General features: G+C 44.3%; 3 protein-coding genes across 5 annotated transcripts in view; 1 reads left to right on the forward strand and 2 right to left on the reverse strand.

Moving 5' to 3' along the window:
• Nucleotides 1–2,920, forward strand: part of LOC116376493 (sodium/bile acid cotransporter-like) — a 16,828-nt gene extending 13,908 nt beyond the window's left edge. Inside the window, exons 6-8 of the mRNA XM_031836818.1 lie at nucleotides 405–589; nucleotides 751–953; nucleotides 2,126–2,920. Of these exons, the coding sequence (XP_031692678.1) occupies nucleotides 405–589; nucleotides 751–953; nucleotides 2,126–2,181 (444 nt within the window). The 3' untranslated portion in view covers nucleotides 2,182–2,920. The remainder of the gene's footprint in view (nucleotides 1–404; nucleotides 590–750; nucleotides 954–2,125) is intronic.
• On the reverse strand, nucleotides 2,637–16,367 carry srsf5b (serine and arginine rich splicing factor 5b). Of its 2 annotated transcripts, none has more exons than XM_031836817.1 (8): nucleotides 16,238–16,367; nucleotides 15,575–15,720; nucleotides 11,136–11,206; nucleotides 10,814–10,981; nucleotides 9,406–9,475; nucleotides 5,227–5,300; nucleotides 4,977–5,084; nucleotides 2,637–3,905 (listed from the first exon to the last, which is right to left on the reverse strand). In XM_031836817.1, the coding sequence occupies exons 2-8, from the start codon at nucleotides 15,698–15,700 to the stop codon at nucleotides 3,542–3,544; spliced, it is 981 nt and encodes a 326-aa protein (XP_031692677.1). In that variant the 5' UTR covers nucleotides 15,701–15,720; nucleotides 16,238–16,367; the 3' UTR covers nucleotides 2,637–3,541. The 2 variants fall into 2 exon arrangements, with proteins under 2 accessions (XP_031692677.1, XP_020326498.1); XM_020470909.2 differs by having other exon boundaries at nucleotides 9,406–9,478.
• Nucleotides 16,368–19,793: 3,426 nt separating this feature from the next.
• Nucleotides 19,794–27,500, reverse strand: part of LOC116376494 (sushi domain-containing protein 6-like) — a 61,685-nt gene continuing 53,978 nt past the window's right edge. For both annotated transcript variants that reach the window (XM_031836819.1, XM_031836820.1), the window contains 4 exons: nucleotides 26,417–26,611; nucleotides 26,102–26,240; nucleotides 23,916–24,352; nucleotides 19,794–23,119 (listed from right to left, as the gene is read on the reverse strand). In XM_031836819.1, the coding sequence (XP_031692679.1) occupies nucleotides 23,094–23,119; nucleotides 23,916–24,352; nucleotides 26,102–26,240; nucleotides 26,417–26,611 (797 nt within the window). In that variant the 3' untranslated portion in view covers nucleotides 19,794–23,093. The remainder of the gene's footprint in view (nucleotides 23,120–23,915; nucleotides 24,353–26,101; nucleotides 26,241–26,416; nucleotides 26,612–27,500) is intronic.

The following is a 27,500-nucleotide window of genomic DNA, read 5'->3' on the forward strand; positions in this document are numbered from 1 at the left end:
CTACAGACCATCACTAAGGTAGAGTACAGTACACAGTACTACAGACCATCACTAAGGTAGAGTACAGTACACAGTACTACAGACCATCACTAAGGTAGAGTACAGTACACAGTACTACAGACCATCACTAAGGTAGAGTACAGTACACAGTACACAGTACTACAGACCATCACTAAGGTAGTGTACAGTACACATTATACTTCAGTGCTCTAAGACCATCATTATGGCATGGTGCACACAGGTAATTCAATCGAGGCCTGGGTCAAATACCCGAGTCAAACTGCGCTTAACTCTGAGTAATCCCAAAAAGTGCAAGTTCCAAGCTAAACCAAGTGCACCCAAAAGGCCAATTTCAGGAGAGTATATATATATATTTTTATTTTCCCTCTCTCTCCTCCGTCCAGGTCGGCCTGTCCCTCCTGTTGATGGCCACGGTGGTGATTGGCCTGTTGGCCGGCATGACCATAGGAGGGATGGATTTGACGCTGACCCTCCTGTCCCCTCCGCTCATGGCCACCGCTGCCCTCATGCCCCTCATTGGCTACACCTTCGGATACGTCCTGTCATACCTCTTCAAACTCAACGGATCGTAAGTCATGGTGACAATAGTGTTGATAAGGATTGTTTTCTCGTTAGTAAAAATAATTACGTTTAAAAATAACAGAAAAAACATTTCCATTCCAGCTATTAACTCCATGTCAATCAATCCGTTCAAGTTGTCCTTATTTGGACTTCCTTCCCGTTCCTCAGGGGGCGGAGGACCATCTCCATGGAGACAGGCTGTCAGAACATCCAGCTGTGTTCCACCATTTTGAAGGTGGCATTCCCTCCCGATGTGATTGGTCCCCTCTACCTATTCCCTATGATCTACATAGTGTTTCAGGTGGGAGAGGCCTTACTGCTCATTGTCCTGTTCAGGGTTCACCGGAGGTTCTTCAAAACACCGAAGACAGGTAGGCTCGACTGACCCTGTTCGTGAGTGATACAGTTACTGTGGGAGCAAATGGTACATATAGGACAGATATAATAGTATAGAGCAAAGATGTACATCAGACCACAGGAGAAGAGAGAGACAGATAGTCTACTAGTCTTAATAAGGACAGACATACCAAAAAGCACACCAAGTTAAACATAAAGTATGAAGGCCAAAAGACATAGGCCCATAAAATAAGATGATGAAGGAATGTTAGAGAGACACATAGTCTACTAGTCCTAATAAGGACATACCAAAGAGCACACCAAGCTAAACATAAGTGGCCCATAGGATAGACGGGCATATATTATTTTTAGGACATGAAGGGGTCCTGCCACCATTATAACTTCACTGAAAGCAGATATGGGCGTTTATGGGGCGTAAACAAGCAGGAAGCTCAGATTGAAGGATAATGGTGGCAGATGGACTGAGGGAAGTAACTTCATGTGTATGTGGGATGGTCTCATATGTTGTGTGTGTATAAATACAGAGCCAGAGCTCAGGGAAGGGAGTTGGTCCGCGGACCATCTAGGCTTCTGATATTCTGTATTAAAAGCCTTTATTGAATTCACAGGTTCTTGTAAGTGTTATATTTGTAAGATGATTTTCCACCACATTACAAGCACCGAGTCTGAGACCCAGATATCAGGTCACTGGAGGTTCACACCTCAACTAGGAGAACTAAATTGATTCAAGATCAGCACTCCAACTCAGACTATAATACAGGCCCAGTCTCCTACTCAGACGTTATGAATACAGGCCCAGTCTCCTACTCAGACTTTAATACAGGCCCAGTCTCCTACTCAGACGTTATGAATACAGGCCCAGTCTCCTACTCAGACTATAATACAGGCCCAGTCTCCTACTCAGACTTTAATACAGGCCCAGTCTCCTACTCAGACGTTATGAATACAGGCCCAGCCTCCTACTCAGACGTTATGAATACAGGCCCAGTCTCCTACTCAGACGTTATGAATACAGGCCCAGTCTCCTACTCAGACGTTATGAATACAGGCCGTCTCCTACTCAAAAGGTTAAAACCTATATTTGTCACCACAAGACTGGAGGACCCAGTTCAATGTTAGCTGTCCAAATTATGGTCATTTTGTCAAGACCGCTCTAACGGTGCTCCTCTCTCTCTCTCCGTCTCAGAGAAGCAGGTGTACGACACAGTGGATGGAAATCAGATCCACATCAGCTCCGTCTGAAATTGTGACCAAGGCTTCAGGCTCCCAAAGACCTGATTATCTTACCAGATAACAATGAGGATTTCACACCCAGTAACTACACATACAATGATGCATGGCAGCAGGCGATTTGAAGGTGGAGTGATTGTAACTAATTAACTACACTGTATACAGGTGTAGAAGTGTATGTGGAATTAACTGAAAAGAGAAACCTACGTACTGTCTAAACTACATGAGTACTTCTGATCAAGACAAGGTAGTGTCAATGTTTGGACCAGCTATTGAAAAGTCGTGACATTTTATTACTGCTAGTATTTAATTACATTATTGTTTTAAGCTCATACTGAAAGTGGCAAAATTGTCAAGTTCACATGGTCTTTTGATGCTTTATATAAAACATTTTATTGGTCATCTGCTTTTGGAGTTCTTTTTTAATTAAATCCAAAATAACCTTCATATCAAATCAGACTTCATGCTTTAGTGTACAAAAAGGTTTTTTATTTCCAAACTATTGTCTAGGCGTTAACCTCGTCACAATAAGTTGTATAAGGGAGATATAAAGCGGAACAGAAACACCACTCCATTTAAACATTCAATTACAAATGGGCTCAAATAAAAACAGCACCTACAACGTTTTCACAGGGTGTCTTCTTCACGGAGGATAAAACAGAAATCCCCTTAACAGTTACCTTACACCACCCCTACACGGAGGATAAAACATTTTACTGCCAATCACAACAAAGACCCACACACACACACAAAAAAAAAAAGGTATTCTATCAAAAAAATAACAGCATAAAACATAAATCCCCTAACAGTTACCTTACACCACCCCTACACTGAGATGAGAATGGTACGACCCAAAACATTATCCAATCACATTCCTTACCATCATGCAACAGTACTTGAATTCTCAACAGTTCATGATATCAGAGCTACCAACCAACAGCAGGGGGGGGGGGGGGGGGGGGGAAATCAATCACACATGAGCTTTGAATGACAAAAAAACCATTCCAAGTAAAATTACTGACCGAAACAAAACCAGTACAAAAACAAACAAAAAAGGTTTAGGGAATAATTGCTCAAAATGAAACCGTCATTGTGTTCAGAGACGGATGCTTTTACTGAGAACACCCATGATGCTGCAGTAGGTCAAAGGTCATATCAGAAGAGGGGGGGGGGGGCATAGGGAGGAAACAGAGGGGTAAATACAGATTCAGGAGGCCAGTACCGCTAGGTGTTACAGTTCCTGGCCCTGGCCTGTAGTCTCACTAAAACTGTGTGTGTGTGTGTGTTCATGTTTGTCTTAATGCGAGTGTATTCATGTACTATGTGCGAGTGTGAGCTCATGTCAAAACGTGTATATTCCTGTTCTCAATACTCAGTGGCGGCTGTCTGTGGACGGGGAACGAGAGCCACGAGACCTAGACCTGGAAGGAGACCTGGAAGGTGCACGCTGTGCAGGGGGAGGAGAGTGGGGAGAGGCAGACTTGCTGGGCTTGGAGGGCCGTTTGGAGGAAGTGGAGGAGGTCTCCTTGGCCCTGGGCGGTGGGGAACCGGGGGCGGCTCCACCTGCACCACCGCGGGGGGCCGGGGAGCCGCTGTGGGACCGAGAACGGGAGCGGTTGTAGTCCCTCTTGGGGGAGTGGGACCTGGAACGACGGGGTGTCCTGGAGCGGGACGGAGAGCGGTTGCGAGAACGAGAACGAGAGGAGCTCTCTGAACGGGAGCGACTCCTGGAACCCCTGGAGAAGAGGAAGGAGAAAAGGATAAACCCACTTCAAGTCACGTTTTGACCACACCCCCTTTTTTTTGATTGGAACAGAACTTTACATACCCAAGTGGTCAGTGTGACTTTTTGGATCTGAATGTCAGAACTTTGACAAAGATGCTCAAAGTTGACCCATTTTAAATACCATGCCTTTAAAATCACTGGAAAATAAAATCAGTTGAGATGGATCTTTTAAAAGCTTAAAGTTGAGAAAAATAAGCTTCCCTTCCCCTCTTTAACATGACTCAAGACACGTGAACCTTTCCCCTCCCTTCATATTAGCATGTTGTTGTAGCTTAGACACTATTTTCTACCGCTACGGTTGTTATGTTGTGTCACCATCAGTTGAGACATGCTCTTGAACACAGGGTGGGGGTGTGATGTTTCAGCTGATAAAAATGTACTAAAAATGGAATAGAATTAAATATGTCAACTTTCAAAATGGCACCACAAAGATGGTTAGAGGTCCAGGGAGAGAGACGGAGAACATCGAATTGAATAGGAATATCCGTTTTAAAATTATATACTGTCAATCCTCTATAGGAAACCTATTGAATTAGCATTTAAGTTGACATTCGAGAGTGGGAGAACGTTTGCAGTAGCAAGTAGAAGATATCAATATCAAATATAAAATGTAAATAGAGAACCAGCTCATTTGCAATGGTCCGAAGGGATAAGTTCATCCTATTTCTGAGATTGTAATGACACCCATCCTGTCTGTATTCAAGTGCATGTTGTGGTTGGAGGCACAACACAAAAACATCAGGTGATGTGAAATATGGTCTAATGTACAAAATATACTACTAATATAAAAATTAAAGGTTTAAAAATGACCATCTTAAATATTTATCTTCAATCAACAACAAAGGAAAAAAAAGCAGATGGCAAAAGTGATTTAATTCAAATGGATTTACCCTAAATAAAACCATCTGTCTGTTGTCTTATCAGTTCACTGATGCCCTATTCAAATGCACTGATAGTACATCCTTCCCTCAGTTCCTTAGAGGAAACATCTAGAAGTGTTTTAGTGTCCAGACCAACTCACCTCTTCTTAGCTGCCTCGATCAGCTTGATTTTCCTTCCATTGATCTCCTTGCCAGACAGCTTCTCAACAGCGTTTTTCAGGTCGCTGTAAGAAGCGAACTCGACCACCCTGAAGACCGACATGACAAAAACAAGAGGTCAGTAGGGATATAACTGAGACATTGGTTTAAAATGTCCGTTATATGAGGAGGAGTATGGACGTTGGCAACGCGTCTAGGAAGAACAGCTAGGGGAGCGCACGCCATTCTTACCCTTCGTTGAGCTTGGGGCGGTGGGCGTCTGCAAAGGTGACTTCCCCCGCCTGTCTCATGAAATCTTTCAGGTCCTACACAACGACAGGCTAAGTTAGGACCGGACCAGGACAACACTGTCAACATAATGCATCATATTTCCCCAAAGAGAGAAAGATATCATAGAGCAACTACAAAGTAGAGGACGACCGATTAATCCGAATGGCCGATTAATTAGGGCCGATTTCAAGTTCACATAACAATCGGAAATCGGTAATTTGACTACAATTTTTATTTTTTTAACTAGGCACGTCAGTTAAGAACACATTCTTATTTTCAATGACAACCCACTGTTCCTAGGCTAACTGCCTTGTTCAGGGGCAGAACGACAGATTTGTACCTTGTCAGCTCAGGGATTCAATCTTGCAACCTTATGGTTAACTAGTCCAACGCTCTAACCACCTGCCTCACGAGGATCCCGCCTGTTACGCGAATGCAGTAAGAAGCCAATGTAAGTTGCTAGCTAGCATTAAACTTAATCAATAATAATAACTAGTTACTACTACACATGGTTGATGATATTACTAGTTTATCATCTAGCGTGTCCTGTGTTGCATATAGTCGATGCAGTGCGCATTCGTGAAAAAGGACTGCCGTTGCTCCAACATGAACCTAACCATGAACATCAATGCCTTTCTTAAAATCAATACACAGAAATATATATTTTTAAACCTGTATATTTAGCTAAAAGAAATCCAGGTTAGCAGGCAATATTAACCAGGTGAAATTGTCACTTCCCTTGCATTCATTGCACGCAGAGTCAGTGTATATGCAACAGTTTGGGCCGCCCAATTTGCCAGAATTTTACGTAATTATGACATAACATTGAAGGTTGTGCAATGTAACAGAAATATTTAGACTAATGGATGCCACCCGTTAAGATAATACAGAACGGCTCATAAACGATGGGCAACGCTGCTTCGAGGGTGGCTGTTGTCGATGTGTTCCTGGTTCGAGCCCAGGTAGGAGCGAGGTGAGGGACGGAAGCTATACTGTTACACTGGCAATACTAAAGTGCCTATAAGAACATCCAATAGTCAAAGGTTAATGAAATATAAATGGTAGAGAGAGAAATAGTCCTATAATTCCTATAACTACAACCTAAAACTTCTTACCTGGGAATATTGAAGACTCATGTTAAAAAGGAACCACCAGCTTTCATATGTTCTGAGCAAGGAACTTAAATGTTTAGCTTTCTTACATGGCACATATTGCACTTTTACTTTCTTCTCCAACACTTTGTTTTTGCATTATTTAAACCAAATTGAACATGTTTCATTATTTATTTGACGCTAAATTGATTTTATTGATGTATTATATTAAGTTAAAATAAGTGTTCATTCAGTATTGTTGTAATAGTCATTACAAATATATATGTTTAAATCTTTATTTAAAAATCGGCCGATTAATCGGTATCCGTTTTTGTGTCCTCCAATAATCGGTATCGGCGTTGAAAAATCATAAAATCGGTCGACCTCTACTACAAAGGCTAAGATAACTAGAGGGGTCCAAGAACCTTAGAGAACACTGCAAAATGACTGGCTGTCTGGTCCAGCAACACAGAATCATTGTGTTATAAATGTAGTTGTCAGTTCAACGGTTAGGTCTGTCTGTGTGCGAAGTTGTGTGGGTACATTGACGCCCGCGACCAATCAACTTGACAAAACTAGCTGTTCAGAATACGCCACAGACCTCCTTAAGAATCCCCTTTGTAGCAAATATAAGAGCATAGCAAAATGGCCAAAAATAAGTATTCAACTGAACAGAGGCTACAAAGCCCTACAAGCTTAAGACCGTTCCTAAGGAAATGTGATGAAAGCCTTTGCCGGAAAAACAAATGGTAGCTTACACAGTCGGATCTTTTTGCTATGTCTTTTGACCAATCATATTAGCACTGAAAAATATCTGACCAAACATATTAGCACTGAAAAATATCTGAACAATCAGGGTAAAAAAAACAGAACGGCGAGCGTGCATAAAGATGGCAGAATTCAGATGGTGCTATCTTTATGCACACTCGCCGTTCTGTTTATTTTTTTGCCCCCCCCCCCGACTGATTGGTCAGATATTTTTATATAATATTTTGTTTTTTAATTACCGGCACCCTGGAGCTAAAGTTAGGCTCATGTACACTGCTATGATTTTATTTCTATTACCGAGAGAGATGTAAAAAAAGACTGACAACTTAGCAAAACAAAGAATTTGTAGTATGTGAAAGTGAACCACCATTCTTATGCACCTCCACTATAGAGAAATAGTAACGGCATCTTCTTGAAGGCACCAACTACGCCACGGTTCATTGGACAATGCCTATGGGGAAATTAACTGCGTTTCTGTAGGATTTTTGGATAAAACGGCACATTTTTTTTTGAAGCATTTGTCAAATCAAAAGGCTTCATATTTTTTAAATATTTTTTATAAACTGCTATTATCTCAGAAGAAAACGTACAAGAGCTCTTAAACTCGTGTTGACCTTAAGTCCACATTCATTCCAAAACCCTATTCTCCTCCCCCGTAGGGACGATTCTACCACGACAATCTTCATCAGCTAACATCACTGAATTTGGAAGGACCTAATATCAATAAGCAGAAAGGCTTCATAAAAAAAATAACGTATCGTATCGTATCGTCGAACATGAGGTAATGCATTCTGTTTTTGTTTTTTTGAAATTTGCTCCATTGGGTAGCCTGAGTAAACAAAGCCTACGTGATCTACAATTGGATCTGTAAAAAAAACACGGAGGAAGCTAATGTCAAATATTTCAAGTTGACCCCGAACATTGATTTTGGATTATTTTTTGCATTGTCTCAAAATTATTGGACCCCGCTGTCTTTAAAAACAACTACACAGAATAGTCATCAATATAAAAAGTCTGCATGACCAGCAGAGGTGTTTGTGTTGATGAACCCCAAGAGCCCTGTCGTCTCTGGCTAGACAGGAGCTCCCTAACACCCGGGACGGGAACCCCATCTAGGGCTCAGCACCCCCCCTCAGTCTCAGTACAGAGAGTCAACAGGGAGGAAGAGAGGAAACTAATACCTGATATCGACCCCTTTGGAGCAGGCCGTAGCAGGCTCTCCTAGTCCACCATACCATAACCACCTTGATCGCACCTTGTGATCCAACCTTGACCTCTCGTGACCTCGCTCAGCAGATTTTATCCACTTCTGGGCACCTCTCGCGATGTGCGGACGGAACCACAGCACATGGGGAGGGGAGGGGATTGGGGGGGGGAGATATGGATCGATCGAAGCCTCTCAAATTAACGAACCACCATGGATCAGACCAAAACACCGCCACCATCATCATGAACACCATCATCGAATCTCCTCTTTCTGCCTCTCTGTTTGTGATTTGTGTCAGCACGGCGCTCCGGCCATCGAGGCCCCCACCAGGGGGACAGCGAGTGTGAGCGAAGGGGCAGCCAGCGCTTCTAGAGCAGAGCGAGTAGTGGAACCCGGGGCTGGGACCTGACCCCCCGACCAAGCGAGGGAGCACTCTCTCATACGACCAGCAGGAGGAGAGGAACCAACTAGGAGCGGGCCGACAGGCACGCTGGCTGGCACGACATGGCTCAACCCAGAGAGAGGGACCCTGATTGGGTTAACTCCACCATAAGAAGCGCTCTCTTCCATACGACACAACAGTCAGGCTGGCAAATAAAGGGGTGAAGAATTGGTTAAAATTAAAAAACAGACAAATGGTTTTTTTTCTCCCTCTTGTATCTAATCAACTGCATTCTTTAGCTGCAGCAAATAGCTATGGCTAGCCATTTCTCCACCGGAAGCTCTCAGGAAAGGGCTGGATATGTACTGAGAGCTCTTGATAAGTTATTAAATACTGTGCAAGGAGCCATTTGGGCCAATCACAACACATTTAGTGCTGTCGATTTGCATATTTATTTGCTCTCAGCCCATGGAATATTACCACATATACTCAAATAAACGTAGGCAAAAAAAACCAAAAAGGAAAGAGTATGAGTCTTGTATTAGTCTTTACCTGGACTGCACCAGGAAGTTGCCTTGAGATCATTACTAGTGAACATTTCAGGTATAAAGCTGAGCGTTCTCTCCGTCTGATCAGTCAGAGCCTGGAGTTACTAACAGGCAGGTAGAGACACACCCAGGTAAGGAACTCACCTGCCAGCTGACGCGAGATGACAGGTTCTCCACGATGAGACGGTTCTCCGTACGCATCGGAGGAGGGTTCCTACTGCGATGAGGGGGGAGACAAAGAACAGTGTGAGAACCTGGCAGATGATCTAGAATCGTGGTTCCCTTACAGTGGGTGAGAACACGTTGGTGGGTCATGGTTGTAGTTCCTTCGTCCTAGCCAAAGCCGGGATTTGGTCTCGACTAGTAGCCCAATACTTTTTTTGTTGTTGCTGTGGTTGGAGAGAGAACCTCAGTACTGATTTAGGATCAGTTTTCCCCCTGTCCATTTGTTATAATCTAACATGCGTATCAGATCCTAGAACACCCCCCAACTATGCTTTGTGTCTACAGGACCATGACTGAACTATTTTAGTCAAAGGGGATGAGAGCGGTCTCAGCCCACACAGAGCTGCTTTACACCACTCCAGCCGACGCTTGGCATTGCGCATGGTGATCTTATGCTTGTGTGCGGCTGCTCGCCAATGGAAACCCATTTTATGAAGCTGCCGACAAAACGTTATTGTGCAGACGTTGCTTCCAGGGGCAGTTTGGAACTCGGTAGTGGGTGTTCCAACCAAGGACAGATTTGTTTTTATTGATTATTATTTTTTATTTTACAAGCGCCCACTCTGACCTCGTGTGGCTTACCACTTCACAGTTGAGCAGTTGTTGCTCCAGAAATTCCAACTTCACAATAACAGCACTCACAATTGACCGGGGGCAGCTCCAGCAGGGCAGAAATTTGACAAACTGACTTGTTGGAAAAGTGGCAGTGCCACATTGACAGTCACAGAGCTCTTCAGTAAGGCCATTCTACAGCCAATGTTTGTTCTCGGGCGATTACATGGCGGTGTGCTCCATTTTATACACCTGTCAGTATTGAGTGTGGCTAAACTCAACGAATCCACCAATTTGAAGGGGTGTCCACATACTTTTGTATACATAGTTTATATTCATAGCAATTTTCCAAAAAAAGGTGCTTCATATTGACAGAAAGTGGAATAAACTGTCCTTTGAACTTACTCTGCCGGTTGTCCACTTGGTTGGTTTGTCCTTATGGAAATTTGAGACAAAATATCCACAGGAATGCATTATTAAACAAGACTTTAAAAAATGCTGGTACTGAGAAGTCTATATCCTGGCATGTGCATGCACGCAATTACATTGTGCGCGTGCCTCAGGTGATGAACAAACCCGCGAAAGCCACGTACAGACACCAGTGTTTTAAAGTTGGTTTAATAACGTCTCGATGTGTGTATTTTTTTGTCTCAACTGTCCACAATGTAAAAAGGGACTACAGACTTCAAGGGCCTATATGTTGTTAGCGACGAGTGTGGAAAGTCCCCACTGGAAATAGTAGGAGGCTAGCGAATAGTATGAATGTCCAGGTTACCTCCGACTATCCTGGGAGCCACGGCCGTAGCGATCTGGGAAGCGGCCACCACCCCCTCCTCCTCCTCCTCCCCCTCCTCCTCCTCCTCCACCACCACCTCCTCCTCCTCTGTCCCCACCGCGTCCTCGGCCACCACGCAGGCGCACTCGGGCGTGCTCAATGGTTACCCTAAGAGAGAGAATGGAGAGGTGAGGTGAGAGGAGAGAACAGAGGGGCTATGGAAATTTCTACCACAGCGCCTTAATTGATATGTGGGCACTGTGAGCCAACATGGTTGTGAGGTGTAAAATGTCCATCGTGAACAGAGCCACAGTCACTTTACCTCTCGTTACAGAGCTCCTTGCCGTCCAGCTCATAAACGGCATCCTCAGCATCCCTGGGATCATCAAACTCCTGGACAACAACATAGAACATTCAGACCACTATCCATTCTAGAACATTCAGCTAGCTAACACAGCAATGACTTAGCGGAGTTGGTAATTGAGGGCTTAGCTAAGCGTGTCAGGGAGTAGATTTAAATGCACACATACAATTTTATATTAAAAAAAATATTTTTGCAGATGGCCGAGTACGGCATTAGTAACGTAAACACCTTACTCTTTAAACTTCATTAAAAACATGTAAAAAGCAGAGTTAGCAGAGTAAGGTGTTTACTAATGCCATTTGATGTTTTAATGGACAAAATGTGCTTTTCTTAAAAATAAAAAATAAAGGACATTTCTAAGTGACCCCAAACTTGATATAAGCACACACTACCGTTCAAACGTGTGGGGTAACTGAGAAATGCCCTCGTTTTTGAAGGAAAAAAAAGCACATTTTGTCCATTAAAATAACAAATTGATCAGAAATACAGTGTAGACATTGTTAATGTTGTAAATGACTATTGTAGCTGGTAATGGCAGATTTTTTTAATGCAATATCTACATAGGCGTACAGAGGCCCATTATCAGCAACCATCACTCCTGTGTTCCAATGGCACGTTGTGTTAGATAATCCAAGTTTATCATTTAAAAAAGGCTAATTGATCATTAGAAAACCCTTTGCAATTATGTTAGCACAGCTGAAAACTGTTCCTGATTAAAGAAGCAAAAAAAATGTCCTTTAGTTGATTTTCCGGAGAATCAGCATTTGTGGGTTCGATTACAGGCACAAAATGGCCAGAAACAAATAACTTTCTTCTGAAACTCAGTCTATTCTTGTTCTGAGGAATTATGGCTATTCCATGCGAGAAATTGCTACGAAACGGAAAATCTCAGACAACGCTGTAACCAGAATAGAAAGAGGAGTGGGAGGCCCCGGTGCACAACTGAGCAAGAGGACAAGTATATCAGAGGGTCTAGTTTGAGAAACAGACACCTCACAAGTCTTCAACTGGCAGCTTCGTTAAATCGCAAAACACCAGTCTCAACATCAACAGTGGAGAGGCGACTCCGGGATGCTGGCCTTCTAGGCAGAGTTCCTCTGTCCAGTGTCTGTGTTCTTTTGACCATCTTAATCTTTTATTTTCATTGGCCATTCTGAGATATGGCTTTTTCTTTGCAACTCTGCCTAGGAAGACTAGCATCCCGGAGTCGCCTCTCCTCTGTTGATGTTGAGACTGGACAGAGGATCTCTGCCTAGAAGGCCAGCATCCCGGAGTCGCCTCTCCTCTGTTGATGTTGAGACTGGACAGAGGATCTCTGCCTAGAAGGCCAGCATCCCGGAGTCGCCTCCTCACTGTTGAGACTGGTGTTTTGCAGGTACTATTTAAATGAAACTGCCAGTCGTTTATCCCCTGAAAGTTAACTTGTTAACTAGCCACATTGACACAACCCGTTATTAGTTAGCACATGCACCTGCCCAATGTAGCCCGTGTACACAGGAAGATGTAGTATGGAGAATAGGAGCCATTTTGGCCTGTTTAGGAGTTGTGTGTATGATGTCTGTCAAGGGTAATTTTCTACTCGTTCTGTACACCAGCGGGTACTATATGTTGGGGTCATGGGTCAATGGTCTCACGTGCATGTAGGTAGCACAGGCGACCAGGAAAGGTTAGTACAGGTGAGAGGAGAGCACAATTTTTTGTGGAAGCATTATGGACAGCTCTCCTCTGTGCCAGTGCACAGGGAATCGCCACTACAGAGATACTTTGCTAATTGGCAAGACAATCTAAACCCTTCTTTGTTTATTCACGAGTTGCGTGTTTCGTCACAATATTATTTTTTAATGTTTGTTTTGGACTGATGCCCCGACTGAGCGGTCTACTCACTGCATCTCTAATAAGAGCTGATGAAAATTCAATCAAAAGTGCATCATCGATGAGCGCCGATGAAGATTATCTGAAGTGCATTACAGGGGCTTAGAAACACGATGCCATTCATAAAGGAAGCAAATAATTAATATTAAAATATATTATCATCATTCTGAAGTCGCCAGATTGACTTTAGATGCAGTATAACGTTAGCGTCGCTAGCTATTTTTGAACAACATTGGCATCTGCCTAAAGTAAATTTGACATGATAATGCTGGCAAAGTTGTTTCCTACAAAAAAACCTTTTGACTTAACTTAAGCCATGTCATTGTATTTCCAGGCACTATATTGTAATTTTGACTAAACCGTCACCAGCCTCCGTCCAGAATGACCAGGCACCACTACTGCGCCGGCAAGAGAGGGCGGCTTAAACTTTCATAACAACGGCCCGACGCGACAGAGTTTAGGAACCTATGAATGTGTTGGCCAGGAAAGCAACATTCTATTCTGATGTCTCGCCAATGCTCTCAAAACTACATATTTCCAATGCATTTTTGATACAATCAGCCAAAGGTGCGAGTGCATACTGGGTAGCGAGCCAATTTGATGCGATCCATCAATCAACGTAGCCTATCATTTCTGTCAGCAGCAATCGTGATGAAACACTATTTAAAAACAAAATGTTGAAAAGGGGATAATGTTAACTTCACTAAGTAAGTCTACATTGGTTGGATTAAAAAGTATATGAGTTCTACTTACCACTTCACAACGTTTCTACTGTACGAAGTTTCTACTGGTAGCTTGCTAAGTAAACATCAGCTAACAGAACACCGGCAAAAAGAACCCGTCTGTTGATTGACAGGCAGAGCCCACAACGGATGGGAAATTAACCTAAACCCCTCCTCCTTGTCAGGTATAAATCACTTTAATTTCACATCACTCGTATCCAATAAATGGTGGCCAATATTGAGAGAAATTGTGAAGCTACCCTCGCTAATTTAAAGCCATAAAAAGCAGGCAGTGACCTGCTGTGGAACTCTGATCGAGCTAAACGTGCGCAATTTATTTGCATGGAATCAAAAGTAGTAGTCTAGTAGATCTGACTGTGATCTTTAAGAGGTGACGATATTACAACCAAATATTTAAACATGGACTTTAAAAACAGCACTTGTCAATGGTTTCAGCAGGCAAATCAAACACTGCATCTTATTGTGACCAGCTTTTTCTTATTCAACGGACTTTCCTAGTTAAATAAGTTCTTATTTACAACGATGGCCTGCCGGGGAACAGTGGGTTAAACTGCCTTGTTCTGGGTGCAAAATTACAGATTTTTACCTCGTCAGCTCGGGGATTCGATCCGGCAACCTTTCGGGTTACCGTCCCAACGGTCTAACCACTAGGCTATTCATCTTCTAAATGAGTTCAGATACAAACTCTGGGCATGTTCGTAAATACACTGTGGCCAACTACTTAGATTTCAGATCACTCACATCTGAGTGTGCTTAGGGCATATGGGCCGGGTGAGGTTCTCTCTCATTTGTGTCTGGAAGTAGCTAGCAAGCCAGCCAACTTCAGCCAGATAGCTTGGGTGCTTGACTGCCGTTCACAACACTAGAATCAACCCTACTCCTCCCTTACAAACCAATATTACTGTTGAAACTGCAGTCGACTGTGTTATTTACACTGCACAAGTACAGCAGTATTTAGTATTTTGAAAGCAGTGTTTTTGTGTAAGCCCGGGTCACTCTCCCGAGAGCAAAACACTCTGAACTTACTAAAGACCCAGACCACAATTGAAGGCAATTCACTCTGGAGGGTACCTGTAAATTCAGAGCTTTGTCAGAGTGTCCTTTTGCAAATTCATGGCGTTTTGTTCTCGGATAGCACACGGACCTAACAACGGTAGTCAAGCACCCAAGCTAACTGGCTAAAATTAGCTCGCTTGCTAACTACTTCCAGACACAAATGAGAGAACACCTCACTGACCATTTTACTCTCCCTAGCAGAGCTGGTTAGGCTGTTTTGGGGATATAAACAAGGAATTTATCGAACAAAAAAGGACCATTTGTGATGTTTCTGGGACATATTAGAGTGCCAACTGAAGATCTTCAAAGGTAAGGCATGAATGTTATAGTTTTGTGTCGCACCTGCCTGGTTGAAATGTTTTCATGTGTTTGTATGATGGGGCGCTGTCCTCAGATAATCGCATGGTTTGCTTTCACCGTAAAGCCTGACGGCTGGATTAAGAAGTTCGTTTCTTGAAATCGATAGTGAATACATGAACGCCCCTATAGGCCTGAACTCAGAATCAAATAGGCATCACAAAAATAACATGGTCGCTGTGGTAGAAAGTTTATTTTGAGTGGCGATGTTCTGCATATAAATCAGAGTTCCATTAGGTAGCCTGATTTCAGATGTGTCCATGTAACTAGGATTGTTAGGGAAATCGTTCTTGCAAAGTATGCAAACATTTTTTTTAAATGAACTATTAATTAAATAAAAGGTCGTGTGCAATTTGTGTGTATACTAACCACAAAACCAAAGCCCCTCTTGAGGTCGATGTCTCGGATGCGGCCGTATCCTTTAAAGAATCTCTCCACGTCCTTCTCTCTGGCGGACGGGTTCAACCGGCCCACAAATATGCGGCATCCACTCATTCTGGCTGTAGGATGTGTATCTGATAGCAAAACAGTGAAAGAAAAAGAAATCGACCTATGATGACAAATATTTTTGATGAAAACGACCTATGTTGACACTATATTGAAGGAATGTTGTTAAAACGTCGTGTCAGGTGGCCCAGTCACCAGAAATACTTTTAATGCGCACACCCACATCATTCATTAGCCAACAGCATTTTTTATGTTGCTAAAGTTAGCTAGAATACCATCGTTTACAAAGTGCAGAATGTAAACAGAAGTTCAATACATTATCAAAATAAATATAATAAACCGTGCAATCATGTATACTCATGCCGGAGAGGTTTCAAAAGCGAGTATTTATCGTTACCTTAACTGCGACAGTCATCGTGCATTTTTTATTTTGGTGGGGGGCCTTGTGATTGCGTGATCGCAAGATAAACACCACAAAGATAACACTAACAAGCTTGTTAACCACATTGTTTCCGATAAGCAATACTTGTGCATCAACATTAGTTACATCCATTTTAATTGTGAAAATCTTCATTTTTAACATACCTTTCTGTGTTTTTCTTCTGCTGGGGGGGAGATTGACTTGCTGCCTCTTGAAAACACAGCGGAAAAAGACACGCACACAAAATGGAGTCGGCTTTTCAATGACACGGTGCGGTAGTACCACAGAACAACCAGATATTTCACTGGATGTATAAATTGTGAAGCATCTGGTTTGCGATGCCATTCACTACCAAATATGGTAGGGAGAGGAGGCCACTGGCGGGCAGGGGGAGGAGATGGATTTTGGCCGATATTATGCAAATCGTCTCATCAATTAAATATATATATATATATATATATATATATATATATATATATATATATATATATATATATATATATATATATATATATTCACTCTGGAGGGCAGTTTGTCTCAATACAGTTTTCTGTTATGAACAGTTCGGACTAAATTGAGTTATTGCACACGGGCAGTTCACAGAGTAGGCGTTCCCTATGGGAAATATGCAGATGTGGACTACAACGCGCCAATAGGATCTCACTAGCTTGTGCTTGGCTCTGCCCACCTCCTTACTTGTTCTGCCCACTATGACTCATTTGTTCGCATTGGAAACGGTAAGCTGTGGTCTGTCTTGGTTTAGTTATAAAAAATCTTTGGTAGTACTTTATCTAGCCGCTAGGTATCACATAGTCAGTCACAAGGTTCAAAATCTACATAAAACAATGGTTGGTGGCACTCGTCACTCATAGTAGTAGGGAGACCCAATATAAAATGGCATGGCGCTTTATGTCCTAGAGTTGATGTACTGCTGATATGCTGCTGTTGTGTTTACAGTTAGTAAGATGAACAGCTAGCCAGTATCATGATACTATGGCTGATGTTACTACACAATCTGTCCTCCAATGAGGTGTGGTTGTCCAGGAGTGTCCTTGAGGAGGAGGTCACAGTGGGTAGGCCTTAAAAGCATCTGTTCTCTACAGGCCTTTCGCCCATGTTTACTATGGGTCTATCCATCTTTTAGCCTGCTTTACTTACTTCACATCAATCTTTGGGCCGCTGAATAAAAACACTAAACACAGATCAATTCAGGGTGTTCTTAAAATGTGTTTTCTGTTCTGCTTCCTTACGTAAAACATGGAGTTTACAGAAGGTCTAGGTCCTCTTTAAAACATGGAGTTTACAGAAGGTCTAGGTCCTCTTTAAAACATGGAGTTTACAGAAGGTCTAGGGCCTCTTTAAAACATGGAGGTTACAGAAGGTCTAGGTCCTCTTTAAAACAGGGAGGTTACAGAAGGTCTAGGTCCTCTTTAAAACATGGAGGTTACAGAAGGTCTAGGTCCTCTTTAAAACAGGGAGGTTACAGAAGGTCTAGGTCCTCTTTAAAACATGGAGTTTACAGAAGGTCTAGGTCCTCTTTAAAACATGGAGTTTACAGAAGGTCTAGGTCCTCTTTAAAACATGGAGGTTACAGAAGGTCTAGGTCCTCTTTAAAACATGGAGTTTACAGAAGGTCTAGGTCCTCTTTAAAACATGGAGGTTACAGAAGGTCTAGGTCCTCTTTAAAACATGGAGTTTACAGAAGGTCTAGGTCCTCTTTAAAACATGGAGGTTACAGAAGGTCTAGGTCCTCTTTAAAACATGGAGGTTACAGAAGGTCTAGGTCCTCTTTAAAACATGGAGGTTACAGAAGGTCTAGGTCCTCTTTAAAACATGGAGGTTACAGAAGGTCTAGGTCCTCTTTAAAACATGGAGGTTACAGAAGGTCTAGGTCCTCTTTAAAACATGGAGGTTACAGAAGGTCTAGGTCCTCTTTAAAACATGGAGGTTACAGAAGGTCTAGGTCCTCTTTAAAACATGGAGGTTACAGAAGGTCTAGGTCCTCTTTAAAACATGGAGGTTACAGAAGGTCTAGGTCCTCTTTAAAACATGGAGTTTACAGAAGGTCTAGGTCCTCTTTAAAACATGGAGTTTACAGAAGGTCTAGGTCCTCTTTAAAACATGGAGTTTACAGAAGGTCTAGGTCCTCTTTAAAACATGGAGTTTACAGAAGGTCTAGGTCCTCTTTAAAACATGGAGTTTACAGAAGGTCTAGGTCCTCTTTAAAACATGGAGTTTACAGAAGGTCTAGGTCCTCTTTAAAACATGGAGTTTACAGAAGGTCTAGGTCCTCTTTAAAACATGGAGGTTACAGAAGGTCTAGGTCCTCTTTAAAACATGGAGTTTACAGAAGGTCTAGGTCCTCTTTAAAACATGGAGGTTACAGAAGGTCTAGGTCCTCTTTAAAACAGGGAGGTTACAGAAGGTCTAGGTCCTCTTTAAAACATGGAGTTTACAGAAGGTCTAGGTCCTCTTTAAAACAGGGAGGTTACAGAAGGTCTAGGTCCTCTTTAAAACATGGAGGTTACAGAAGGTCTAGGTCCTCTTTAAAACAGGGAGGTTACAGAAGGTCTAGGTCCTCTTTAAAACATGGAGTTTACAGAAGGTCTAGGTCCTCTTTAAAACATGGAGTTTACAGAAGGTCTAGGTCCTCTTTAAAACAGGGAGTTTACAGAAGGTCTAGGTCCTCTTTAAAACAGGGAGGTTACAGAAGGTCTAGGTCCTCTTTAAAACATGGAGGTTACAGAAGGTCTAGGTCCTCTTTAAAACATGGAGGTTACAGAAGGTCTAGGTCCTCTTTAAAACATGGAGGTTACAGAAGGTCTAGGTCCTCTTTAAAACATGGAGGTTACAGAAGGTCTAGGTCCTCTTTAAAACATGGAGGTTACAGAAGGTCTAGGTCCTCTTTAAAACATGGAGGTTACAGAAGGTCTAGGTCCTCTTTAAAACATGGAGGTTACAGAAGGTCTAGGTCCTCTTTAAAACATGGAGTTTACAGAAGGTCTAGGTCCTCTTTAAAACATGGAGTTTACAGAAGGTCTAGGTCCTCTTTAAAACATGGAGTTTACAGAAGGTCTAGGTCCTCTTTAAAACATGGAGGTTACAGAAGGTCTAGGTCCTCTTTAAAACATGGAGGTTACAGAAGGTCTAGGTCCTCTTTAAAACAGGGAGGTCCAACCTTCCGGTTGCATTTAATGAATCACAGGTTTGATTTTTTTTATGGAATCATGGGCCGAATAAAGTGGTTTAATATAAAACAATCAATGATCATGGCTTGTATAAAAGGTTAACCACAGGGTTAATCTACTTTATGTTCCCGAAACCCTTTTGAGTAAAGAAATGCCAATGTTCGCCTGAAACGATCCGGGTGAATCAAACACAAAACCAAGGTGAGTAGAATCCTTGACCAGCTGGATTTGTAGTGTAATACCCCCGGCATGCATTCTTTTCCAGTATAGAAATGTCCAAATGGGTCGCCTCCCAAATTGCCCTTTATTCTCTATAGTGCACTACTTTTGTGTACTATAGAGGGAATATAGAGGGAATAGGGCCCTGGTCTATAGTAGTACCACTATATAGGGAATAGGGCTCTAGTCTATAGTAGTGCACTATATAGGGAATAGGGCTCTGGTCTATACTAAGTGCATTATATAGGGAATAGGAAGCTATTTTTGAAAAAAAGACAATATGATCTTCGATGTAAAAACACATCACATCGCACACGTTTTCAAAAAAAGCTTTAATTAGAAATAGTTACATACACACGGTAGAATTAAATTAAACTCTATACAAATATTAAAATAGGATCTTCACAACCCACTGCAATGTACAGAGGAGAAAAATAACACATGGAAGCATTGAAATGCAGAATCAAAGAGATATGAGGAAACAACACTGTACAACAGTGGTCTGGACGCAAACAAAATACTCCCTTAACACGCAACATTTAAAATGTCTGATAGACATTTAAAGAAAGAAAGAAAGAAAGAAAGGTGATTTGTTTCATGTGCTTAGGCTTTTGAAAAATCACAGTTGCTGAAGAAGCCTTGGGGTGAACAGAGAGAAGCGAAGGATGGACTTTCTTTAGTCAAGTCCAAAAACAAAAACGTAAAACACAAGACAGTTGTATGACTAGAAAATACAAAACAGTAAGGCCATTGGGAAACACAGACGCTTCAATGTCATAGCAGGTAAAGATGGATGGAAACTTACGATACACGCAGAAACAAAATCAAAGTAATAAAATGTACCAGGTCTAAGGCAACGTTCTCTGTTTGAGTTATGAAGACAATGACAGGGGGAAAGACCGACAAAATAACCAAAACATAAAAATATATAAGTGAAAAGACTTTTCCAAAAAGCCTCGACTCAGACCGTGTCTCCTCAACCTTAATGAGCTAGGATGATTACCTCAACTCAACGTATACGAGTGGTTTTTTATCATCAAAAGGTCCATTAAAACTGCTCACTTAAATTTGAACTGAACATTTACAACAAAAGATAACTGTCGTATCCTGCAACCAGTTGCAGTTGTGTCAATGCTCCGGGTTTTGAGCAAAATTTTTCAGTTGAAGCTTTTTTTTTTAAGTCACAGATCTACAAGGTTATTCTGAAGCAACTCTGCAGAAAATGGAGGACATTTTAGTCCTTGAACATTTAAATATACATGATGTACTGTATTCTTACAGTAATGACTGTTTGTTCTTCTGACCGTTGTAAAAAGCAGGAAAAGAGGGAAGCCATTTTGAACTAGGGTAGCTGAGTGAAGCCATTTCTAACTAAGGGCGGGGAATCCTGGGTAATATTTCTGGTGTACCCATTCTATGGACATATCCTTTCTCTCTCGCCTAACTGACGTACACAGAGGCAAAGATAGATGTACCGGATGTGAAACGGCTAGCTTAGTTAGCGGTGCGCGCTAAATAGCGTTTCAATCGGTGACGTCACTCGCTCTGAGACCTTGAAGTAGTGGTTCCCCTTTGCTCTGCAAGGGCCACGGCTTTTGTGGAGCGATGGGTAACGATGCTTCGGAGGGTGACTGTTGTTGATGTGTGCAGAGGGTCCCTGGTTAGCGCCCGGGTATGGGCGAGGGGACGGTCTAAAGTTATACTGTTACATAGACACACACAAACACTTTCTCGTTCTCTCTCACACACGCATACACACATTTAGCACATCAGGACCAAGTGACAGACACCTCGAGTGAACCCAAACTTACAGCCAATATAAATAGATTGGAAAAAGAAATGTGTGACCTAATGTCCAGTCACCAAACAAACATGTTTTCATTGTGTAAAAACAACAACAAGGCCTTAGTTAATTTAACAATATAGTGCAGCCCTCTTCGCCCATGAAACAGTCGTGTGCTGTTCAATATCACAGCCAGGTGTCAAAAATATACTGATGCCTCCCAAACAAAACCCCACAGATAGTCACACCAACAGGGAGCAGATGGGCTGTTGATGTGACTAACAACACAGATATCGGTTGTTGTGACGAAAAGGCAAGCGTGTCATTAATCTTATTTTTATCATGATAGAGTGATAGTGTCTGTCTGTAGCCCTGTTTCATCATGATAGAGTGATAGTGTCTGTCTGTAGCCCTGCGGGTGCTTGGTCTGGTGATGTGCTCCCTCCCTCCATCCATCCTACGTGCATCGTCTTCTGACAGACGGCGTCACTCCTGGTCCCCTCAAGACGAAAGTGGCGCTGGCTGACCCAAGAAGACGCCGGAGAGTGACAGCATAGAAAGGAAGAGGGGCTTCATACAGAGTGGACAGACAGGGCCCCCGGCGTGACCCCCGCCGCAGGACGTCGTCGATTCATCACCAGAGAGAACGCCAGCGAACCAGGCCAAGGCCCAAACCAAGATAGTCCTCACTGAAGAGAGATGCTCCTTATCCCCATTAAGAGTAGGGAGATGCACAAGCACAAGTCTGTATCCACAGCAATCTTCATCATCTTCATCATCAGCAGCGATAAAACATTATTATGTTAGCTACTAGCCTTGTGGTTTGAGATAAAGCGTTTGGAAGTGTGGATGATTGGGGTCAGGAAGTTAGGCCTAGAGGGAAGTGTGGATGATTGGGGTCAGGAAGTTAGGCCTAGAGGGAAGTGTGGATGATTGGGGTCAGGAAGTTAGGCCTAGAGGGAAGTGTGGATGATTGGGGTCAGGAAGTTAGGCCTAGAGGGAAGTGTGGATGATTGGGGTCAAGCAGCTAGGCCTAGAGGGAAGTGTGGATGATTGGGGTCAGGAAGTTAGGCCTAGAGGGAAGTGTGGATGATTGGGGTCAGGAAGTTAGGTCCAGAGGGAAGTGTGGATGATTGGGGTCAGGAAGTTAGGCCTAGAGGGAAGTGTGGATGATTGGGGTCAGGAAGTTAGGTCCAGAGGGAAGTGTGGATGATTGGGGTCAGGAAGTTAGGCCTAGAGGGAAGTGTGGATGATTGGGGTCAGGAAGTTAGGCCTAGAGGGAAGTGTGGATGATTGGGGTCAGGAAGTTAGGCCTAGAGGGAAGTGTGGATGATTGGGGTCAGGAAGTTAGGCCTAGAGGGAAGTGTGGATGATTGGGGTCAAGCAGCTAGGCCTGTCTGTCTGTCTGTCTGTCTGTGTTGAGGTCCATTCTAAAATTGAGGGGGACAGGAGGAATTAAGGGCTCGTCAGTTCCCAGTAAGAAAGAAAGAGGGTAGTCTCGTCTTTTCTCCACACGGGTAGTAGTTTAGAGATCATTGCAGAAGGGGTAGCCAGGACATGGGTAGAGGATACTGGGGGTGGACATGGTTTGTCCAGTATAAGTTCTGTGGGTGATAATAAATGGGGGTGAAGTGGACTTTGCTCGTCTTTGCGCCGTGTGAGAAGTTGCAGATGTAGAGGGGGAGGGAAGTTGAGTTTCTTTGACATGATTCCTGTATTTGCTGCGCGGGGTAATTCTGTAGTTCTGTGGTTCAGACATAAGGTAGGGTGGTATCGTTCAGCTAGAAAGCCCCAGTAGAAGCCTTGGTTTCCTGCTCAGCTGTAGGGGCTTCAGGTTTCCTTTAACAGGGGGATATCTAGAGAGACAGAGAGAGAGGAGCGAGACAGAGAGGGAGGAGCGAGAGAGAGAGGGAGGAGCGAGACAGAGAGAGAGGGAGGAGACAGAGAGAGGGAGGAGCGAGAGAGAGAGGGAGGAGCGAGACAGAGAGAGAGGGAGGAGACAGAGAGAGAGGGAGGAGACAGAGAGAGTGAGGAGCGAGAGAGAGAGAGAGGGAGCGAGAGAGAGAGGGAGGAGCGAGACAGAGAGGGAGGAGCGAGACAGAGAGAGAGGGAGGAGACAGAGAGAGTGAGGAGCGAGAGAGAGAGGGAGGAGCGAGACAGAGAGGGAGGAGCGAGACAGAGAGAGAGGGAGGAGACAGAGAGAGAGGGAGGAGACAGAGAGAGAGGAGCGAGAGAGAGGGAGGAGACAGAGGGAGGAGACAGAGGGAGGAGACAGAGAGAGAGGGAGGAGACAGAGAGAGAGGGAGGAGACAGAGAGAGAGGAGACAGACAGAGAGAGAGGAGACAGAGAGACAGAGAGGAGCGAGACAAAGAGAGAGAGGAGACAGAGAGGAGACAGAGAGAGAGAGGGAGGAGAGAAACAGAAGCGAGACAGAGAGAGAGGGAGGAGAGGAGACAGAGAGAGGAGCGAGATCAGTGTTAGAGATCCTAGCATCAGGCTACAGTATGTATAAACGCAGGTAGAATGGGAGTCAGTACTACAAAAGGTAAACCATGTAAACACTACAGTTGAGGACATGAACACTCACACACACACACACACACACACACACACACACACACACACACACAAACACACACGGCACCACCTACCATCAGAGAAGTCGTCTACGGAGGTGACAGAAAGCAGGCTGTGCTGGTCACTGTTCTCTGAGTCTCTACGTCTGGCAAGGGCACCCCCTCCGTGTGCCGTAACCCACGACGACGAAGAGGAGGCCTGGTGGACTAGTACTGTCTCTGCGTGACGGCAGGATGAAGGGAAGGAGGAAGAGGAGGAGGGGAGGCACAGCTCTGTATCTCTCGCTCTGTCTCTGTGATGGTGGGACTGGGACCTACTGCTGGGACCCGGTCCCTCTGCTCCGCCCTCGGCCCCCTGGGGGCCCTCAGACAGGACGATCTGAACCCGGGACTCTTGAGGTGGGGGGAGAGAGGCGCCGCTGCCGTACACTGCCTCCTCATAGGAGGGGAGGGCCACCTGGACCCCTTCCACCACGATAGAGGCTGGCTGGCCTGAGACACCCTGCTCACGCCTGGAGGGAGAGAGAAGAGAGGGGAGGGGAGAGAGAGAGGGGAGAGGGGAGGGGAGGGGAGAGGGGAGGGGAGGGGAGAGAGAGAGGGGAGAGAGGAAGGGAGAGAGAGAGGGGAGGGGAGAGAAAGAGGGGAGAGGGAAGGGGAGAGAGAGAGGGGAGGGGAGAGAAAGAGTGGAGAGGGAAGGGGAGAGAGAGAGGGGAGGGGAGAGAAAGAGTGGAGAGGGAAGGGGAGAGAGAGAGGGGAGGGGAGGGGAGGGGAGGGGAGGGGAGAGAATGAAATAGAAAGAAGGGAAGGAGAGCACGAGAGAGAAGAGGGAGAGAGAAAGATTTAGGATATTGCCAACCAATATTTCTGGTGGTGTTAATTAACTGTTGTAAATCACAGAACCAGAGACAGTAAGTCTGGTAGCCACATACACACCTGTTAGTTAACTGTTGTAAATCACAGAACCAGAGACAGTAAGTCTGGTAGCCACATACACACCTGTTAGTTAACTGTTGTAAATCACAGAACCAGAGACAGTAAGTCTGGTAGCCACATACACACCTGTTAGTTAACTGTTGTAAATCACAGAACCAGAGACAGTAAGTCTGGTAGCCACATACACACCTGTTAGTTAACTGTTGTAAATCACAGAACCAGAGACAGTAAGTCTGGTAGCCACATACACACCTGTTAGTTAACTGTTGTAAATCACAGAACCAGAGACAGTAAGTCTGGTAGCCACAAACACACCCGTTAGTTAACTGTTGTAAATCACAGAACCAGAGACAGTAAGTCTGGTAGCCACATACACACCTGTTAGTTAACTGTTGTAAATCACAGAACCAGAGACAGTAAGTCTGGTAGCCACATACACACCTGTTAGTTAACTGTTGTAAATCACAGAACCAGAGACAGTAAGTCTGGTAGCCACATACACACCTGTTAGTTAACTGTTGTAAATCACAGAACCAGAGACAGTAAGTCTGGTAGCCACATACACACCTGTTAGTTAACTGTTGTAAATCACAGAACCAGAGACAGTAAGTCTGGTAGCCACATACACACCTGTTAGTTAACTGTTGTAAATCACAGAACCAGAGACAGTAAGTCTGGTAGCCACATACACACCTGTTAGTTAACTGTTGTAAATCACAGAACCAGAGACAGTAAGTCTGGTAGCCACATACACACCTGTTAGTTAACTGTTGTAAATCACAGAACCAGAGACAGTAAGTCTGGTAGCCACATACACACCTGTTAGTTAACTGTTGTAAATCACAGAACCAGAGACAGTAAGTCTGGTAGCCACATACACACCTGTTAGTTAACTGTTGTAAATCACAGAACCAGAGACAGTAAGTCTGGTAGCCACATACACACCTGTTAGTTAACTGTTGTAAATCACAGAACCAGAGACAGTAAGTCTGGTAGCCACATACACACCTGTTAGTTAACTGTTGTAAATCACAGAACCAGAGACAGTAAGTCTGGTAGCCACATACACACCTGTTAGTTAACTGTTGTACCTAATGCAGCTTTCACTTTGACACTGTTTTCATCTGCTGTTAACTTGTAGAACCAGTTACATTTCATCTTCACCAAACTGGATCTGACGGGCCCAAAATGGCAGTAAAATACACACGGAAGTAAAGGTGTGTGTCTTCTTGTAAATACTCTGAAGACGTGTGTGTGTGTGTGTGTGTGTGTGTGTGTGTGTGTGTGTGTGTGTTCATGTAAATGTATTGAAGGTGTGTGTGTGTAACCTGCTGTGGTGGAAGGACTTGAGTTTGGGCTGCAGCAGAACAAACAGCACAACCAGCAGCAACAGGAGGGCCACAGAGGAGGCTGTGGACGCTACGATGGACAGAGTCGGCATCGCCATTGGAGACCGCGGCTCCTTATCTGAGGAGAGACAGAGAGAGACAGAATACTTTTGCATTATTTTGTCAATTGAGTTTGAAATGTAATAGTTAAAAAAAAAAATGGCCTCCCAGTCAATCCGTGTCCCAGGCAGAAAAGTGGTCTGGTAAAAGGCTTGTATTACAACAGGTGAGACGGGAGGTTACTCTGGGTCTTACCTGGGCTGAGGCGGCAGGTGATCTGCATGGGTACGTCCCACTCCCCATTCTGACAGGTCAGGAACTTGAGGTCCCCCTTCAGAGCGTAGCCCTCGTCACAGAAGTACTCTATCACGGTCTTCTGGGTGAGGCGGTGGCAGGGGGACGGGTGGCACCTGTACCCTCCGTTCTCTGGCTCCGTGGGAGGGGGGCACACTGGGGGGAGAGCGAGGAGGGAGGGGAGGGGAGAGAGGAGGGGAGAGAGAGGAGGGAGGGGAGAGAGAGGAGGGGAGGGGAGAGAGGAGGGGAGAGAGAGAGGAGGGGAGGGGAGAGAGGAGGGGAGAGAGAGGAGGGGAGGGGAGGGGGAGGGGAGAAAGGAGGGGAGAGAGGAGGGGAGAGAGGAGGGGAGGAAGGAGGGGAGGGGGGAGGGGAGAAAAGAGGGGGGGGGGGGAGAGAGGAGGGGAGGGGAGGGGAGAGAGGTCAGACAAGTATTCTAATCAATGCAGATTAGAAAAAGCCAATAAGATGCATAAGGAAGGACAAGTACTGGTGTGTGTGTGTGTGTTGCGTATAGCTCCCCCGGTTGGCTCGTATGACAATGTGTGTGTGTGTTGCATACAGCTCCCCCGGTTGGTTCGTATGACAGTGTGTGTGTGTGTTGCGTATAGCTCCCCCGGTTGGCTCGTATGACAATGTGTGTGTGTGTTGCATACAGCTCCCCCGGTTGGTTCGTATGACAGTGTGTGTGTGTGTGTTGCATATAGCTCCCCCGGTTGGCTCGTATGACAATGTGTGTGTGTGTTGCGTACAGCTCCCCCGGTTGGTTCGTATGACAGTGTGTGTGTGTGTGTTGCGTATAGCTCCCCCGGTTGGCTCGTATGACAATGTGTGTGTGTGTTGCATACAGCTCCCCCGGTTGGTTCGTATGACAGTGTGTGTGTGTGTGTTGCGTATAGCTCCCCCGGTTGGCTCGTATGACAATGTGTGTGTGTGTTGCGTACAGCTCCCCCGGTTGGTTCGTATGACAGTGTGTGTGTGTGTGTTGCGTATAGCTCCCCCGGTTGGTTCGTATGACAGTGTGTGTGTGTGTGTGTGTGTGTGTGTG

This window comes from Oncorhynchus kisutch, linkage group LG12, assembly GCF_002021735.2.
Source record: "Oncorhynchus kisutch isolate 150728-3 linkage group LG12, Okis_V2, whole genome shotgun sequence".
NCBI classification, from domain to species: domain Eukaryota; kingdom Metazoa; phylum Chordata; class Actinopteri; order Salmoniformes; family Salmonidae; genus Oncorhynchus; species Oncorhynchus kisutch.

Bases quoted from the DNA above. Each gene is read 5' to 3' on its own strand.
- srsf5b (XM_020470909.2), bottom strand. From the start codon at position 15,700: ATGAGTGGATGCCGCATATTTGTGGGCCGGTTGAACCCGTCCGCCAGA. The intron at 11,207-15,574 runs GTTAGTATACAC...GTTGTTGTCCAG, and splicing joins AGAGGGGCTTTGGTTTTGTG to GAGTTTGATGATCCCAGGGA. The intron at 3,906-4,976 runs GTGAGTTGGTCT...CCTCTTCTCCAG, and splicing joins ATCGAGGCAGCTAAGAAGAG to GGGTTCCAGGAGTCGCTCCC.